The sequence below is a fragment of the Leptonychotes weddellii genome, chromosome 1 (genome assembly GCF_054177405.1).
Source record: "Leptonychotes weddellii isolate Sample4059 chromosome 1, ASM5417740v2, whole genome shotgun sequence".
Lineage (NCBI taxonomy): Eukaryota > Metazoa > Chordata > Mammalia > Carnivora > Phocidae > Leptonychotes > Leptonychotes weddellii.
This window is the reverse complement of record NC_138369.1, coordinates 102,985,065-103,002,978: the sequence shown is the minus strand read 5'-3', so window position 1 is coordinate 103,002,978 and position 17,914 is coordinate 102,985,065. Positions and strand designations below refer to the sequence as shown.

At 37.7% G+C, this 17,914-nt stretch overlaps 2 protein-coding genes across 2 annotated transcripts in view; one reads left to right on the top strand and one right to left on the bottom strand.

The window, feature by feature from the left end:
- Window positions 1-7,948: 7,948 nt before the first annotated feature.
- Window positions 7,949-17,802, bottom strand: LOC102740826 (peroxiredoxin-5, mitochondrial-like). The gene is made up of 2 exons (XM_081802637.1): window positions 17,544-17,802; window positions 7,949-8,513 (listed from the first exon to the last, which is right to left on the bottom strand). The coding sequence occupies exons 1-2, from the start codon at window positions 17,800-17,802 to the stop codon at window positions 8,035-8,037; spliced, it is 738 nt and encodes a 245-aa protein (XP_081658763.1). The 3' UTR covers window positions 7,949-8,034.
- Window positions 17,559-17,914, top strand: part of SLITRK3 (SLIT and NTRK like family member 3) — a 10,006-nt gene continuing 9,650 nt past the window's right edge. Inside the window, exon 1 of the mRNA XM_006727602.3 lies at window positions 17,559-17,804. The gene's annotated coding sequence lies outside the window, so the exon portion shown is untranslated. The remainder of the gene's footprint in view (window positions 17,805-17,914) is intronic.

Genomic DNA, 17,914 nt, shown 5'->3' with positions numbered 1-17,914 from the left:
CTTCTCTCTGTGGCCTTGGGCAAATAACTTGACCTTTCTGTGCTTCTATTTCCTATATAAAATAGATAATAGTACCGATTTGATAAGGCATTTTTATTTGAAGATTAACTCGGTTGATATTTAGAAAGCCCCCGAGAAGATAATCATAGTACAATAGTAATAATAATAACAATAGGTATTATTTTTAACCTTAACAACCATGTTTAAAGAACAGGTATATAATTGCCTCAGACAGCTGATGAGGACACTGGGACCGAGAGTTTAGGTCATCTCTCATCTTATGTGTGCCAAGAGTCAAACGCAACTTTCACTGACACCAAAGCCACTACGTATCCTTGAAATCATCATGCAACAGACAATATTCATATATAGTCACAAACCTATTGTAAGCCAGACACAGAAACCGAGCAATATTGGACAAGACTCAGTTGTTGCCTTCAGTCTAGTGAAGAGAGCAGGCAGGTCTTCAAGCAGTAAGTACGGTGGCAAGGATGAGAATATGAGGCTGTAATAGCAGAGAGAAAGGGCTAAGTGTATCGAGAGGGGTTGGGCAAAGCTACCTGGAAGAAGCAACACTTCAGCAGAGATCTGAAGAATGAGTCAGAGTTAACCAGTAAGCTGCTGAGGAACAACAATCAGTTGGCATTTGCTCCCTGGTGTTCTGTGCTGGAACTCTGGAGCTGCCAACGCTAACTTCATGCCAGGTGACAAATGATCTGAGTGCCCACAGCTGCAGCTGCCGCTCTATACCCTCTCCCTCCTACTTCCATCATTAATGAGCCAGAGACCAGAAAAGAATACATCTTAGTAACCAAGAGCTCTTCTGTTAGCCTTTGGTCCAGAGATACAAGAAACGTTCTTCACTCCTGTTAACAATACAGCTACAGATCCTTTATTATTTTCCTCTAGCACTTGCCAAAATAGAAGTTTGCTGCTATGAACTCTCATTTTTATTCATCTTGGTAGCAGGTTGTTGTATGCTCATAAATGTACTCATTATAAAAAAATACATGATGGGCGCCTGGGTGGCTCAGTTGGTTAAGCAACTGCCTTCGGCTCAGGTCATGATCCTGGAGTCCCTGGATCGAGTCCCGCATCGGGCTCCCTGCTCGGCGGGGAGTCTGCTTCTCCCTCTGACCCTCCCCCCTCTCATGTGCTCTCTCTCATTCTCTCTCTCTCAAATAAATAAATATAATCTTTTAAAAAAAATTACATGATTTTTTCTTCCAGGAACAACTTTAAAGCATGTCAGTGCCCTAAGGTCCCTTAAGGTTAATTCTTGCTGCTAGGAACACTTCTGATTTGCCCTAACTTTCAGCAGTTCTGACTTTGGAATATTCTGCCTGCAGTTACACAAAAGCCCAGAGACACAGGTGTGCCAGAAGGTATCTCTTCCAGATGTAACTAGCTTTATTGAGTGAAGGCAAGGTTTGTGCCTTTATAGATACCTCTGTATTTCAAATATTATTTTTAAAAATCTCATTTCAAACACTTGATTTAAAGAGAAGCAAACTTTCCTTGCTGCTGTGGTGTGTCATTTTCAGTACACAGAGCTTTTAGAAAGCCTTCCATTTTGCCCCTTAGAAGTCACTGCTATATGTCTGAATCTACTTATTTGAATTTGTGAGGAAAAAAAAAAAAGAATTTAATCTTTATTTAATTGTCAGAAACCAAACTTCAGTGCTGTTTGCGACTGGCAGTATGTTTAGTTTAACAGGGAGATTCAAAAGAAGCATGGAAACGGTTTCTTTCCTTTAAGGAGTTTACAGTTTGGTTGGAAAGGCAAAAGAAATCATGTTAAACTGACTCAGTGACACTGACTATAGAAAGCAGCGACATGAGGACACCAGAGGAAGAAGAAAACTTTTCTCTATACTAAGAAAAAGGAGTATAATACGGAATCTAGTAGTAGAATATTTTCATTATTGTGTATATTTTGTATTTGTATATTTTTGAAAGCTAGCCTTCCAAAGAATAAAGAAAAAGCCCCCAGTATATTTTCCAAGGCTCTGTATTTGTGTCTTTCAAAATGATCATTTAAAGCAACTTACATGCTCTCCTGAAACAAGTTTTTTAAAAAATTTAAAGAATCTTGCCAAACTAGCTCCACTATATGAAGAGAAATCTATTTCAATTGCTATAAAAAACACAACAGCTTTAAGTCAACCACTAGGGGGAAAAACCTGCAGTACACACTGCAGTATGTTTCTCCGAAACTGAATATCCAGCTTTATTTGAACAAGATATGCTTCCCCTAATCCATTAGTCTCCTGGCCAAGCCATGCCCTAGGGCTTAGAATAAGGTAAAAATCCTAGGTCACTATATGTTACCAGCTCCTCTTGCACAGGCTAAAAATAAAGCATTAGCAGCATGTCCAATAGGATGGAGACCAAGACTGGTGTGAAAATTTGCCATATTGACAAGGATGAGAGAAAAAGCCTGACTCTGTGCTCATTAGCTCAAAGTGAATCAAATCCTGCATCCTCAGTTTAATTAACACATATAAGCCCCATCAACATATATTTTTAAACAGAGAAATTCTATCCTTGCATATGCATTTTTAAATGAATCATATAAAGGTAAATTATGATATATAAGTTATCCTCACAGAAAGAGGTCTCTCTTGGGCAAAAGGGGAAAATCCAGGTGTTTATTTTTTAATGTTGTTGGTTCAAGGACACTGTTTTTTGGCTTTTTTTATTTGTATGACACTATACATTCATTTATAATCTAGTTGAGTGAACCATATTTATAATTCCTTTAAAATGTCTATTTATTTTCATTTAGTATCATCCTTTCAAATGACAAAAAAAAATATTTTCTTCACTAATTTCTTCACATGTGCTGGTCACTGCCCATAAAAGCTTTAGATATTATTATACAGGGATAGAGAAAAGGATTACCTCCGTGTATGAGGGCTGGAACCCCAAGCATGCTACTTCAGTGCCCCCTAAAACTATGGAAGCAAAGAGCTAATGCTCTCCTAAGTGATAACTTTGCACCCCCCAGAAATATAAAGAGGCTCTAGAGAGTATGACCTGTAGTAAGTTGCAGACTACCAGATACTGGAGGCATTCACATAAGAAGGTAAATACATACTACAGGGTGCAAAGACATTCCCCAAACTCTTCAACTGTTTTCCTGACTTTATTTGTTTAATATGTGTTATATACCTATTATATTTCTACTGTAGAGATATGAAAACAACCTGGTGAATTCTGCCTGAATATTTATACAGTTTATAATTATCCTAGTAATCCCTTTCAAAATGTAAAGGAAAGACTATTCATGTAAGAGGTTAAAAACAGATTAAGATTAAACATCAAGAGTGGCTATTCTAGGGAACTTGCTTTTCATTACCTGAGCCATAAGGGGAATCAGCTGCAACAATAGTTCTATAGAGCTGGTAAATTTTGAGGATGTTAATCATTAATGAGTAGTAGGAAACCTAAATGTAAATAATACAGAATCCTGGCCTTATCCCCACTTTACCATTCATTCACTCATACAGTAGATACTTTTTCCAAGAAATTTCTAGGTTCTGTGGATGTAATAATGAAAAAGACTTCCATATCTTGGAACTTATATTTTAATATGGTAGATATACAATAAGTAAATCATAAAGTTATTGTAAAGCCTCACACTGGCTCTTGCTATTATGCACAACACTCAATATTTCTGAAAGAGTACTTAATGCCTATATTGTTAGTGGCACTCGGGATACTAATGATGAAAACCCAAAATGTTCAAGGTCATCTCTAGCACTGCCCCCTCCGCCCCACCACACACACACCTGTATAATAATATCTCCTACTGCTCACACCCGAGTTCAGTGAAGAAAGCAGTACCCAAGACAAACTAAATTCCTGACTGGACATTATCTTTACTCACCAAAATTGATCTTCCCACCCATCCCTTGAGAGGAGTACCTTATAATATAAAGTCCCTAAGTCAGATTTCTCCCTCCACTTAAATGCTATGCACCTTGGGCTTACACCTCTCTAATAGCACTTATTTTGATTTGTATTTTCTTATATATTCATGTTCATAAAAATGCCCACCTAGTCATTTGACTGGCAACTTTTTGAGGGCAGGGACTGTTTCTAACTTTTCTTGGTCTCTCCGGCTTTATTTGGCATAGTATCTTAAACAGGTCTCAATTCATATTTCTTACGTTGAATTGTGTTATATTTGCTCTGTGCAATGGCAGAACATAAAATTCAATACCTGATTCAGGTACAAATCTGTTACAAAGGAATACATACAAGTTTATAAGTAGACTAACATTAGTTTTAGAGTCATAATACTAAGAGTAAAGCCTCAGCCTCTGTAATTTCCAATGCAGTTCTGAAGTTTTGGGTCTTTCTGCCGGCTGACTAGTTTCTAATATAAACTCCCAGTCAGAACTCCCATGTTTTCAGAGCTTTTGTGCATTCCAGCTATAGTAACCTCAAGTCTAGGGAATCTAGATTTATATATCTATGCATTCTATTTCCATATAAGCACTTCAGCCAATATTTTATGTTCAAAATATAAGAACCAAACTTTTCCTCAGAATTTAAAAGCACAAAATAAGTGCACAACTGAATGAAACTTGGGAAATTTAAAATGTAACACTGAAACAATTCAAAGAATTAAACAGTCTTTAAATTCAGATTTACTTTTTTAGCAATAGATGATGATCTTCACACTAAGTTATCTAGATAGAAATACTGTGTATGAAGGTGTGAAAAATCTATCCATATGCAACACATGCATTTTTATAACTGTGCAATTATTCTGCATGTAAGTGACATATATATGTTATCATCTACACATAGACAACACATGTTCACATGGCATATTAGGCCATACAAAATGTACATACACAAGATAATGTATTTTTCATCATTAGTATTTTCATAGCTACACAATATTTTTTCTAGCACACAGATATGAAAATCATTCATATTTTGCTGGTGTGTTTATGTCTACACCTATAGGTAGGTAAAAGTGATTTAATATCTAGTCCACCATAGTTAAACATACATTGTTTTCTATTGTCTTTTATAAGTCCTATCTGGTAAAACCACATGGTAATATGGTTTAGGTTTACTTCTTTTTTTTCTCTAACAAAGAAAACATAAAAGTATTTTGGTGCCATTATCATGTTTTTCTTTACACTATTAGATCATATTTCTACCAATAGACAATGTTCTGGAAAGCTTTTATTATATCATGTTGGAAAATGAAAGATTGTGACCTCAAACCCCCATGATCCAGGTTAAAATGAAATGAGTGTATACACGTAGGCACAATTCAGGACACAGAACGTTTGGTACACAAAGAATGATGAGACGGGTTCCTACCTAGCACAATTACAATTCAGTAGTTTCTCTCGCACGTACCAGCTCAGCTGCCCACGATCCACGCTGCTTTTAAATACTACAAAGCAATTTACACTCCAACTGCCGCCCGCTTAAGTTCCTCTTTTTGCGCTCAGAAATGGAAATACTTGGACAGTGAGTGATGCCCTGTTGCAGCTGCCTCTCCGAGTCCTTCAGCAACCCACCTCTGAGCCGCGCTGGGTTAAGCCCCTTCGCTCCAAGCTCATTCTCCCCACCAGCCGGCAACTGGTCGGCCGCTGGGCGGAGAGAACGGGCACCAGGGCGCCATCTGGAGGCGCCTCGAGGCAGCTGCACAAACTTAAAACAACTAGGTGGAACAAGAATGTCAGCAAATTCTTTGGTCAATAAGCATACTGTTTTATTTACACTTTCCTATGCATATTTTTTTAAAAGACAAAAATGCAAGAAAGCCTCATTTTGTTGCCTATGAATGTTCTATTTCTCTCATACTTCACAGTAAAGTAAAAACTGTGATTTCATTTATATACGAATAACAAGAGATAGCAAATTATTTTTGTTTCTTTTTGACTTATCTCAAAGAAAAATAATTAACACTGGACACTATCAGATGTTTCTGGGATTTTGATATATAACAAAGAGGCAGCATTCCAAAAGAAAAATCTATTCCTCTGAACTAACACAATGCAAGTGTGTTAAACATGCTCTGCTACTTTAAAAAATTACAAACCCTACCTCTGGAAATGTTTAGTGTGTTCCTTATCAGTGCATTACACTGACTTGAGTATGATAACAAGAAAAAACAGTTTCGGTTATAGTTCATTTGATAAGGTGTTCATAGGACTTAAACATTTCAACAAAAGCTCCTTGAATTAATTTCCCTCTAAATATCTCCCTAAGCTTCTTTCCCTTAAAGAGGATAATTTGTATACCTGAATGAGATATAAGCTTAATTAATTAATTGAATAGAGCACTTAAAGGCTTATCTACTGTGATATGAATTTAGAAATGTGATTATTGAATGTTTCTTTATTCCCTACAGATCAAAATGAATGTGATTGCTATCCCCATCCCCCACTCTACCTCATTCCTACTTCGACCATGCAGAAAGATTTGGAATTTCACCTCTCCATTAAAATTAAAATTTGACTTTGAAACTATTTAATAAAAGACCCATCTATAGTGATTGTATATTTTTCCAGGCAATTGTGGACCAGAGCTTGATTATATTCTATGTGGGGGCCCTTTTGGAAAACAAAAATTCTCAATCACTTCAATTTCAAATCAGTGTTTGAGAATTTCTGGCAGGATAAACATAGAAAAAAATATTTCATCTCAATTGTTTATTTTCATGTGTTTGATAAATAAATACATTAGCTTTTCAAACATATACCATTAAATATTTTCTAAAGAAAAGTAAGATTTTTCTTCTAAATAGAGAGAGTATGTACCAAATATTCAAACTATAATTTTTGTGAGTTTGTAAAGTCTCCCAAAAACTTATGTGGTGAAGGGATTAAAAAGAATGTTAACTTTTTATGTGTATGTCTCTATACCCTCAACTCCTAGCACTCTAGAATATGAAAACATATTAGTTAACTGACTCCTAAATTATATAATTTATATGCTGCACTGTGGTTGCACAGAATTTCTTAGAAAGGCAACATACTCAAATATACAGTTTAAGATTACAAGCAGAATAAATAGCATTTGGGAACTTACAAATAATAAGGTATTAAACACTGACCAAACACAGATATGTCCAACTTTTACAAAGTAAAATGTGATACATGAACATTTAGATGTAACAAACAGATCAGGGGATAATTTTTCCCACCATAAATGTTTTGACCTTACAAAATCATTCTTTAAGTAAAAACTCCCCACAATTTATAGAATGATTTTAATGAAAAATAACTATTTGCATGCATAACAAGAAAAGAAAGTGAGACTTTAATGAGAGGAGTAGCCATGTAAATTTCACAGCCAAAGACACTGTGTCTATGCTCATCAGAATGAAAAGCTGAAAACAATAGGGGTTGATGCAACATGCAAAAGAGATGATTATGTGGCTAGGGCAGGAGGAAAAGCACGATGGCCATGAGGTGTCCCCTGAAAGAAAGTCTAAAGTTAGTCTTAAGACACTGAGATAAGAGAAAATAAAAAAAAAAAAAGAGTAAATTCCCCCCAAAAATATACTTGGAAATAAATAAGAAAGTAAATTTTTCTATTTCCACAATTTAGCATGTAAAACTCAAAGAAAGCAAAAAAGTCGACGTCAAAGTCCCACATGGGGCCTAAGGAACTAAAATAACATGGGGTCTCTAAATATTTGCCTTTTACTGTAAACTAGGATAAAGGATCTATGTTTATGTTCTATTGCTAGTTAACAAATTACCAATCTTAGTGGATTAAAACAAAGCACATTTATTATTTCACACTTCCTACAGGTCAGCAGTTCAGGCATCACCTCTGCTCAGTGTCACAAGGCTACAATCTAGGTAGCAATTGGGCTGTGTTCTTTTCTTTCTCTCTCTTTTTTTAAATATGAACCAGAAATGTTTATTGCAGAAATTTGGTAAAGGTTCCCATTGGGTGGCCCCTGTTCAGGTTGGACTGGGGCCCTCCATCTGGGGTTGGGCAGGTGAAATAGAAAAGGGTAGAAGTAGTATGTCTGGGCCCAGGGCCTCAGAGCTGCAAGATGATGTTGGGAGCCAGGCTGCAGGTGAGGCCTATACCCTTTGGTTCCACATTCAGGGACTTCACTATGCCATCCTCTACCACTATGGAGAACCTCTTGAGCTGGCGATTTCCAAAGACAGACACCAGTGAATCATCTAGTAACAAATCTGTTTCCTTCCCAAAGCTCCCAGCGGAGTCAGCCAAGAGCCTAACCTTGCCTCCTGAGTTGTGAGCTAGTCCCCACACTTCAGTCACAAAAACATCATCAACACTCAGATATGGTACCACCTGAACCCCGTTGGCCTTCAGAGCCTCAGCCTGCTCCACAAACCCTGGCAAGTGGGTCTTGGAACAGGCCGGGGTAAAGGACCCAGGGATTCCAAACAGTACCCCCTTCTTGCCCGTGAATCGCTCTGTCAGGTTCACCTTGTTCCCAGGCTTCCCTTCAAAAACCACCACTGAAGGGATGGCATCTCCCACCTTGACTGGGCCATAGTGAGGCAGCACTGCCGAAACTGAGGCCCCACCAAGTGTCTACTCCCTGCTTTGTTGCCCGCACCCACCTGCTCCTGCCGCCACTCATGCTGCAGACTAATGGCTGCAGTCCAGACAAGAACTGAGTCTGCGTGGCTGCCCAGAAGGTACAGTCCAGCCAGCAGCATGCCCATCCCAAAGCAACCGGTCTATGTTCTTATCTGGAGACGTGGTCGGGGGAGAATGTGTTTCCAAATTTAACCAGGTTGTTGGAAAAATTCATTTCCTTGGATTCTTCAAGACCACCAGGAGAAAGTGTTTTCATTTTAGGGAGGGCACTATTCTCTCTTTTAAGGACATTCACCTGATTAAGTCAAGCTGACCCAGAACAATCTCCCTTCCAGTTAACTCAAAATCACTGATTTGGAACTCTAATTTTATCTGTAAAATCCCATAACCTTTGCCATTTTCTCTGGATAAAAAAAAGTCACAGGTTCCACCCACACTAAACTATGAAGATGAGATTACACAAGGATGTGACACATTGGGGGTCACCTTAGGGTGTGTCCACAACAGGATCTCTGTGCAGGCACATGGGATTTCTTGCTTACCATTCAAAAACATAAGTGGAACGGCCCGGTGAGAATAAGAGTAGGGCATTTTGTTGCCTTTAGGATCAAGGAAGAGATATGGATATATTTATTATAGAAGTTTTATAGATGCAGAGTTATATGTAACAAAGAAATATAACAAAGAAAAAACAGAGAAGTCATTTTGTCTAGAAGGACATGGAGGCAGAAGTTAGATGCACTGAACTGAGGAGTGATGTCAGACTCGTGAGCAGGACTTGGGACAATGGAGAGCACAGGTGCCCATCTGGCAGTGGTGGCTTTATGTACTAGACGTGTTTGTGTTGCCTGGCTGCCTGTCCACGGCCCCTCACACCTAATCTTCCATGCTGTGAACTGGCTCAGTCTTATTAGACCAGGAATAGATAGCTGACCAAGAAGAATACATCCAGAGACTGGCCAGAAACTTATGGTCTATGTGGCCTTACTGGAAAAAATAAGCCTGTCCAATTAAATTTTCAGGAATTTGAACTAAAGTGAAAGAGAGAAGTTGCCAGTGGGTGGAGAATATACTGCAGCTGAAAGGCCATGTAGCAATTATGAGCTGTGTGCTAGCCGATGCAGAGAAAGCAGCTTAGCAGAAGGAGGAAAAATGGTGCAGACTCAAAAAGAAGTAGAGATTAGAGAGAACATTCATTCATTTAATTCCTCTAATACATTCGTATGGAGTTCCTATTATGCACAGGCCACTGTTCTAGGTGCCAGGAATACCTCAATGAATAAAACAAAGTGCCTGTTCTCATGAAACATTCCTGTAGTGGGAGATAGACGGTAAAAATGCCCAAGCATATAAATTATATTTCATTAGGAGAGAAAACCATGGGAATAGAAATAAAGCAGGCCACGAAGTTTAAAAGTAATCGGGGAACTGCTACTTGGGACGGCATTGTCAGGGATGCATACTTGATGATGTCCTTTGAATAGAAACCTGAACACAGTGAAGATGCCAGCCAGCCCTGCTGATAACTGTGGAAAGGGTATACTGGACACAGTGCACAGTAGATGCAAAGGCTCTGAGATAGGTGTGTGCTTGGTGAGTCAAAGGAATAGCAAGAGGGGGAATGTGCCTGCTATAGTGGGAGCAAGAAAGCAAGAGATAGGGTGTGAAGGCAGATATGGAGTGAGCAACAACATCACATAGGGCTTGTGAACCTGGGTCAGAATGCTAACTTTTACTCAGAGCGATGGGAAGTCAGTAGAGGGTTACTAAAAGAGTATCAGCCTTACATTTTCAAGAATCATTCTTGCTGCTGTAGAGAACAGATGGGAAGTGAGGGAGGTGACAGGGAGACCATGTGGACCCTGAGAGATACAAAGTGTGGCCTAATTTCCCATTATGTTCCCCATGAGGTCTGGCTGTATTTGTTTCAGTCCTTGAATTTCCATGAGATACATTGCAAATCCTTTTTTTAACAACCCCCCCCCTTTTCTTAAACCGGATTGCCAAAGACTCTAATGAATGTTAAACATATTCAAGACTTGGGTTATATATTTTGGCATAAGAGCTAAAAGGTAGTAGAATTTTAAAAACATGTTACCTTTTTCATAAATCATAGAAAGTGCTTGCACATTTGGGAGTTGATATCAGACTGTTAAATTGTTAAACAGAATTATTTTTCCAGGGAACTGGCTTAAACCCATACAAAAAGGTCAGTTCCCAAAGATTATCTATCTGATCCTTTGTGACATAAATGTTTCGAGAGTTTCTAACTCAATGAATATTCTTATCCAATATCAATTAAATAAATATAATTCAAATTTTATATCTTATGGATAACTATTTTGTTATTCTATGAGTCTTTGAAACTAGGTATGCCTCCCCTTTTAGAGACAAAACAATTTGAGACGAAACAATTAAAAGATTTTATAAAGAATCCATTAATTTTTTATTTTATATCCTCCCAGCCCATGCACAGATATACACATGCATATGTATCATTTTTATACGTGTAAATACTTTTTGGCTACTTTTTAATGGCATTTCCAATGAAATATTACAAAATCAACCATAAAGTGTTTCAAAATGGGCAGGGGTGGGAAGTTAGCAAACACTCTGTCACTGTCTTAATAACATGAGACATTTTGCCACTGCCCTTTTAATGAATATATCTAATACAAGAAATTAAAAACAAACAAGCTAGTTTTAGGTCAGACTATCCTTTAAAAATATATTTTTTAAAGATTTTATTTATTTATTTGACAGAGAGAGAGACAGCGAGAGAGGGAACACAAGCAGGGGGAGAGGGAGAGGGAGGAGAAGCAGGCTTCCTGCTGATCAGAGAGCCCCATGTGGGCTCCATCCCAGGACACTGGGATCATGAACTGAGCCGAAGGCAGACGCTTAACGACTGAGCCACCCAGGTGCCCCTCCTTTAAAAATATTAAGTGTGTGTTAAAATACATGCCCAAATAGGCAAATATTCTTTATCTTTTATTTATATTTTTGGTCACATTTCTATAAGGTAATTTATATTTTTTTGGGCAAGGGCAAGTTAATAGCATTATAGGTTCTACATTGTCTGATAATTTTGCCATCATTAAAAAACGGTGGGTGAATGGTATCTTAGTTGTGCCACATATGTTTATTAAATTATTTTATTTTTTTAAAATATTTGCTAAAATATTTGTAATAAACATTTACCATTCACCAAATTCTGAAAAACACTACCATTAGAGAAAATAAAATTCAGACCATTCATCTGTTAAAGAAGGGTATTTTGTTGAATATGAAAGGAAAGAAATTGGCACCCATGGAATCATGTATTTACCTTTAAATGCCCCAATGTGAAAACACACACACACATACACACACACATCATCGATTTTAATACACAGAAGACAGATGTACAGATAAGGGAATCACTAAACATTAATTAACAACAAAGAAATGTGAAAGGAGATTTAGATAGAACATAAAAGCTAAAAGAAGCTAAGTAACTCAGCAGAGTGATACAGGGGAGGCAGCCAAATTCAGAGAAACTTTATTTTTTTGGATTTCAGTCACTTTAAGAATTGTTAACATTCAAATATATATTCAGTGTTTCATAACACTCTTGTTCTATTCTTAAAATGCAAAGTTGTACATAATATTTCCATTATCTGTGGTTTCCAGCACACAATCATATTAAGTCTTTTATCTTGTACCATAGTCAGTGGGAACGAATTTTTCATCAGGCTTTATACTGAAATCAGCCTCATTTGAAAATAGTTATTTCATATTCATGTTCTCAAAAACCTTTCAAAAATTCAAAAACCAGAGGAAATTTGATTTGACTTATAAATATCTATGGGTATTGTTTAGGCTTGCTGGCCTCATTAACTGATGCCAATACTATTTCTCAATGATGCTGTAGTTAATTTTAAATTAGTAGACTAAGAATACACATATAGAACTTCAAATGTGGTTCCAAAGGGATTTCCATGAAAAACTAGTTAAAATATTTTAAGTATTTCATAATTAACTTTTAAGCATTATCATGCCCTTTAACATTTTGTCACTTTAGTAGTTATCACAAATTCTATAGTTTAAATTATCTTCTCAATTTTTTTTAAAGACTTATTTATTTATTTATTTGACAGAGAGAGAGCACAAGTAGGCAGAGCAGCAGGCAGAGGGAAAGGGAGAAGCAGGCTCTCTGCTGACCAGGGAGGCCGATGCGGGGCTCGATCTCAGGACCCTGGGATCATGACCTGAGCCGAAGGCAGCCGCTTAAGCAACTGAGCCACCCAGGTGCTCCTATCTTCCAATTTAAATGACTCCTTCTCTAGCCCTCACTCATCTCTTGAAGATTAGTTCAACATTTCTACTTGCCAGGTGAGTTTCTCTGCATGATTATAAACCTAACTCAAGTAAGTAGGAAGTTCATTACCTTAGAACTTTAAACATATCCTTAAGGGGGTAACTATGACTACTTAATGAGAAATAAAAGAAAACATTTGTTTAAGTTTGCTTAAAATTTGTTCTACCAATTAGATTTGTCCCCAAACAAAATCATCTGCCCTGAAATGTACCAAGCTCCACATGACAGGCAATATTAAGCCATAGTCTGTATAACAATTTGGCAAAGGATAGTAAAATAGGGATTTGAATATCACATAATTAGTCAGACTTGATAACCTTTCAAGTCCCTCTTAATTCTGAGATTCTATGATGTTATAAAATTATTCTCATTCTCTTTTCTCATATATTAAAAAAAAGAAAAACTTCCTTCACTGCTAAAACTTGTGATTTACCTCTTTCCACTACATACAATACCTATTCATTATTTCCTGATGTATTATTCCACAGTTTAATTTATTTCAACAAATATATTTGATTAATTTCCCCTTATCTTGATATTTGAATTTTTTTTTTCTCAGTGGTTTTAATCTTAATATCCACAATCTATTAATTTCAAATAATTTTAGAAAATCTCTTATAAAGGAAACAATAACTTCTAGGCTTAATTCAGACTACAAATTAAAATTTGGAAGCTTTGTTCATGCTAGATAAACTCTGGGAGTTCTAAAATAGTTCACTTAATCTTTGAGATTAAAACACATGTTTACTTCAAAGATAACCTAAGGTTTCATTAGGTGGAAGCTTACAAAGTGCTTCTAAATGTTTTAGTAAAGCAAAATAGAAAAGATCAATGTCTAATTGAATATCTTGTAACTACTTCTCTATATGTATAGCTTGTTAGTTGTAATGATAATGTAGGTGTCACCCACAAATATGTGATTCACTAAATTTTACAAGATGTTTTTGAAAAAACAAAGTTACCAATGGCTTTGGAATGTCTACAAAATATAAAACCTTTCAAACATGTTCCTTCTATGGAGTTATAGGAAGACATACACAAATAAACATTTATGTAAGTATGTAACCTTCAGTCTGAATTGTTCAATCCTTTGAATTCTTTCAAATAAATGCTAACATTTAATTTTTTTTTCAAGATTATTTATTTGACAGAGAGAAAGAGTGCAAGCGCACAAGCAGGGGGAGCAGCAGAGACAGAGGGAGAAGCAGGCTCCCCATGGAGCAGGGAGCCCAAAGTGGGGCTTGATCCCAGGACCCTGGGATCATGACCTGAGCCAAAGGCGGACGCCTAACGACTGAGTCACCCAGGTGCCCCTTAATTTCTGTTTTATCATGTTTTTATTTGCTTAATGTTTTGCAGACTAAATTTTCATTTATAAAATTGTATTGTGTGAGTAACTATATTTTCAATTGTTTCAAAGTTGGTATCAAAAGTTGCTCAAATGAAGATACAATTAGTTTTTTGATAATTATCAAGCATGTAGTTTGTCAGCCTGAAAATTATTTGGAATGGACCAAACAAAAACAAAAACAAAAACAAAAAAAGGATAGAGAGAGGCTTCATGAATGCTTGTACAAAAACAGATGAATATAATATATAGATGACTTAGGTATGTAATCATAAATTACTGCAGAGTTTAGAGCTTTCTTGGGTGAATGCTCCATTATAAAAGAAACTCTCTAGTACTACCTTAATTAGTATTATCTTTCAAAAATGTATTTATTTTGTTCAAATCAGAATGAGTAAAATATATGCTAGATAAGAAAAATATGTCTACTTTATTCACTTTAATACCACTGACTCTCTCTGGAAAATGACAGAATAGTTAAAAGGAAACTGAAAAATACTGTTGTCCTTGGAACTAAATATATATACATATATATGCCCTTGGAACTCAATATATATATGTATATGTATATAAAACTATGGGCATGTAAATAAATACCTATGCAGAATGCACTAAAAAGTCACAACAAAGAATCACTCAAAGGATCATCACAATCACTTACCCCACAGCATTTTTATCTGACCTGAAATATTTATGTTGGAAGTACTCACTTTTAACACTAACAACCCATCCTAGCTATTCAATCTTCTGTAGCTCCCCAGTACCATCAAATCATAACAAAATCTGCTCAGAGTAAATATATTAACACATGCAGAGTTCTCTTATGGACAAAAATCAAAATAAATGAAAATCAAATAAAATGAAAAAACTCCAAAAAGGTAAAGAGATTCAGCTATTTTAGGAATGATGTTGCCTGATGTCTTTCAGGGTTACTCTAATATCCTCCAGCCTTGAGGTTCAGGGGCATGTGTGTGATTTCACACTTGCCCACATAGAATATGGTGTACTCAGGAGTGATTCTCCTCGAATTGAGCAACCACCTGAAAAGGCCAAAAACATCTCTATGACTCATCAGCCTACTGATGTAGCTCAGTCTCTCCTAAATCAGACTGATTTGTTATAGGGATGGACCTTTTTTTTTTAAAGATTTTATTTATTTATTTATTTGACAGAGAGAGAGAGCACAAGTAGGGGGAGCGGCAGGCAGAGGGAGAGGGAGAAGCAGGCTCCCTGAGGAGCAGGGAGCCTGATGCAGGGCTCGATCCCAGGACCCCAGGATCATGACCTGAGCCGAAGGCAGTTGCTTAACTAACTGAGCCACTCAGGCGCGCAAGAGATGTACCCTTTCCACAACCTTGCCTGGATATATCTTTTAAAATTCAATTTGGAGACCTTGTAAGTGAAAAACCCAAGACAAGTACTCTTTTCTTATCCATGTCTTCACATATGCTTCACATGGAAGCGTTTATTACCCAAGAAACTACTGAGGAGGGTTTGAAATGTGTGCCAGTAGATTTGAAAAACAATATTTAAAAGTATAGGGGGCGCCTGGGTTGCTCAGTCGGTTAAGCAACCAACTTCTGATTTCAGCTGGGGTCATGATCTCAGGGTTGTGAGGTGGAGCCTTGCTTCTGACTCTGTGCAGACTCTGCTTGAGATTCTCTCTCTCCCTCTTCCTCTGCCCACCCCCCCCAAGCTTACACTCCCTCTCTCTCTAAAAATAGATAAATAAAATCTTTAAAAAAATAAAAATAAGGGGCCCCTGGGTGGCTCAGTCAGTTAAGCATCTGCCTTTGGCTCAGGTCATGATCTTGGGATCCTGGGATGGAGCCCCGCATCAGGTTCCCTGCTCAGCAGGGAGCCTGCTTCTCCCTCTGCCTGCGGCTCCCCCTGCTTATTCTCTCTCTGACAAATAAATAAATAAAATCTTTAAAAAATAAAATAAAAATAGATAAAAGCATGTTTCATTATCATGTTGCTTTCACCACTTTCTAGGTCTCTACAGATACCCTATTAATCTAAATAATCTTAAGGAACAACATTGTGAAGAACAAATGGAAACACTATATTTAAAAAGCAATCTAAATTCACTTTATGCACAACCAACACAGTTGCCATACTGAATTTGGCTAATTTATGTACAAAATCCAAAAGAATTCCACAGGCCCCTGGTTTTCACTCTGAACAGTTGCATCTTCTTCTCTCTTTTAATGAAGGTAATACAGACACTAGACTTGTGGTATAATATGTATATAACATAGAGTAACAAAGGTGTAATATAGTATACAGAAAATCCATTAAATAAAGGCTAAAATCATACCTCCAGGCATATTTTCATATATAAAAGAGAGTACTCTTTGTTAGGGTTGAGTTAGCTCCTTTGAGAGCTTTTGCAAAGAGGGTTGAAGTCAGTTTATGTCTACATTATACTAGCTACACAACTTTGCTTGTCTTGGACAATTTATTCCATTCACTTCTGTTAGGAATGGCAAGAGATACAAAGATGATTCCTGGGACTACTTCCTATTCAGTTTGGAAGTTAGTGGAAGATTGTCCTCTCTCCAACACAGTCGCTGATGAAAGGGATCTATTAAAAAAAACTGCGTTGGTTTACACTGCAGATTGAATGGAACATTAAATGACTGCATTAGTATGACTGCAGTGGGGGTTATGGTCGCCTCCAGTGGGTATATAATGTTGTAATAATACTTTCACATAGGTGCAATAATTGCTCAAGTGTCCTCATTTAATTTGTCACAAAATAGTATCCAGCATCTCTCCAGCAAATGCCCCTCACACCTCCCCTCACTCTAGTTATATTTTCCTCCCTCTTGGTGAGTGTAAACAGACGAGGAAATCTGTGTACTTCCAAAATGTCACCTATGTATCACGAAGCGGGGTGGGGGGGGGCACTGTAAATCACTTGGAAACAGCTTCTAGGAGGCGTTTAGCGATACCGCCCATCAATACAGCTCAGATGCTCTTAATTTGATGACCCCGCCCAAACCCCTCGGGCCTGGCCTGTAATTTTCCAAACAGCCACCTCTCATTTGCAAATAAAAGTTAAAATCAATCCACAGATACAGAATGCTGACTTCCTGCCACTCAATTTTACAGGGCTTCTCTTTGTAGAGCTGCCAGATTGTGACCCATGGAAAATGAGATGAGAGAGAATGAGATGAGAGAGAATGAGAGGAGAGAATAAGAGAGGAAGAGAGAGAGAGAGAGATCACTTGCATTCTTGCTTCCTAAGCAGGGATTTGCCTGCGAAGCGCGGATAGAGGACTGCGGCGGCCGATTTACACAGTTGGCGCGGAGGAGGGGGCGGGGGTGCGGGGGGGGGGAGGGGGCACATGCTGGCGGAGGCTCCGGCGATGGGCTGATCTGGGGGCTCCCGAGCGCCGCTTCCTGCGTGCGCGATTTGGGGGCAGCAGCTGATGGATTTGCATTCGGGTTCCAGCCCGGCGTTTCGTATACTGCCTCCTAAAACCCGATCTGGGGCTCCCAGTTTGGGTGCAGACATTGGTAAGTAACGTGTAATCCAATTTTAGTTATTTCCTAGGCCATTAAAGTGGCACTTTTAAAGCAGGTCAGTCTTAAAAGATGCCGCCGCCGCGAGCGTCTCCTTGGCCTGA

What these genes read in the sequence shown, in the direction of transcription:
- LOC102740826 (XM_081802637.1), bottom strand. Translation starts at nt 17,802, where the DNA reads ATGTCTGCACCCAAACTGGGAGCCCCAGATCGGGTTTTAGGAGGCAGT. An exon ending in CCTCTATCCGCGCTTCGCAG is followed by an intron (nt 8,514 to 17,543) that starts GCAAATCCCTGC and finishes ACTATGGCCCAG; the next exon opens with TCAAGGTGGGAGATGCCATC.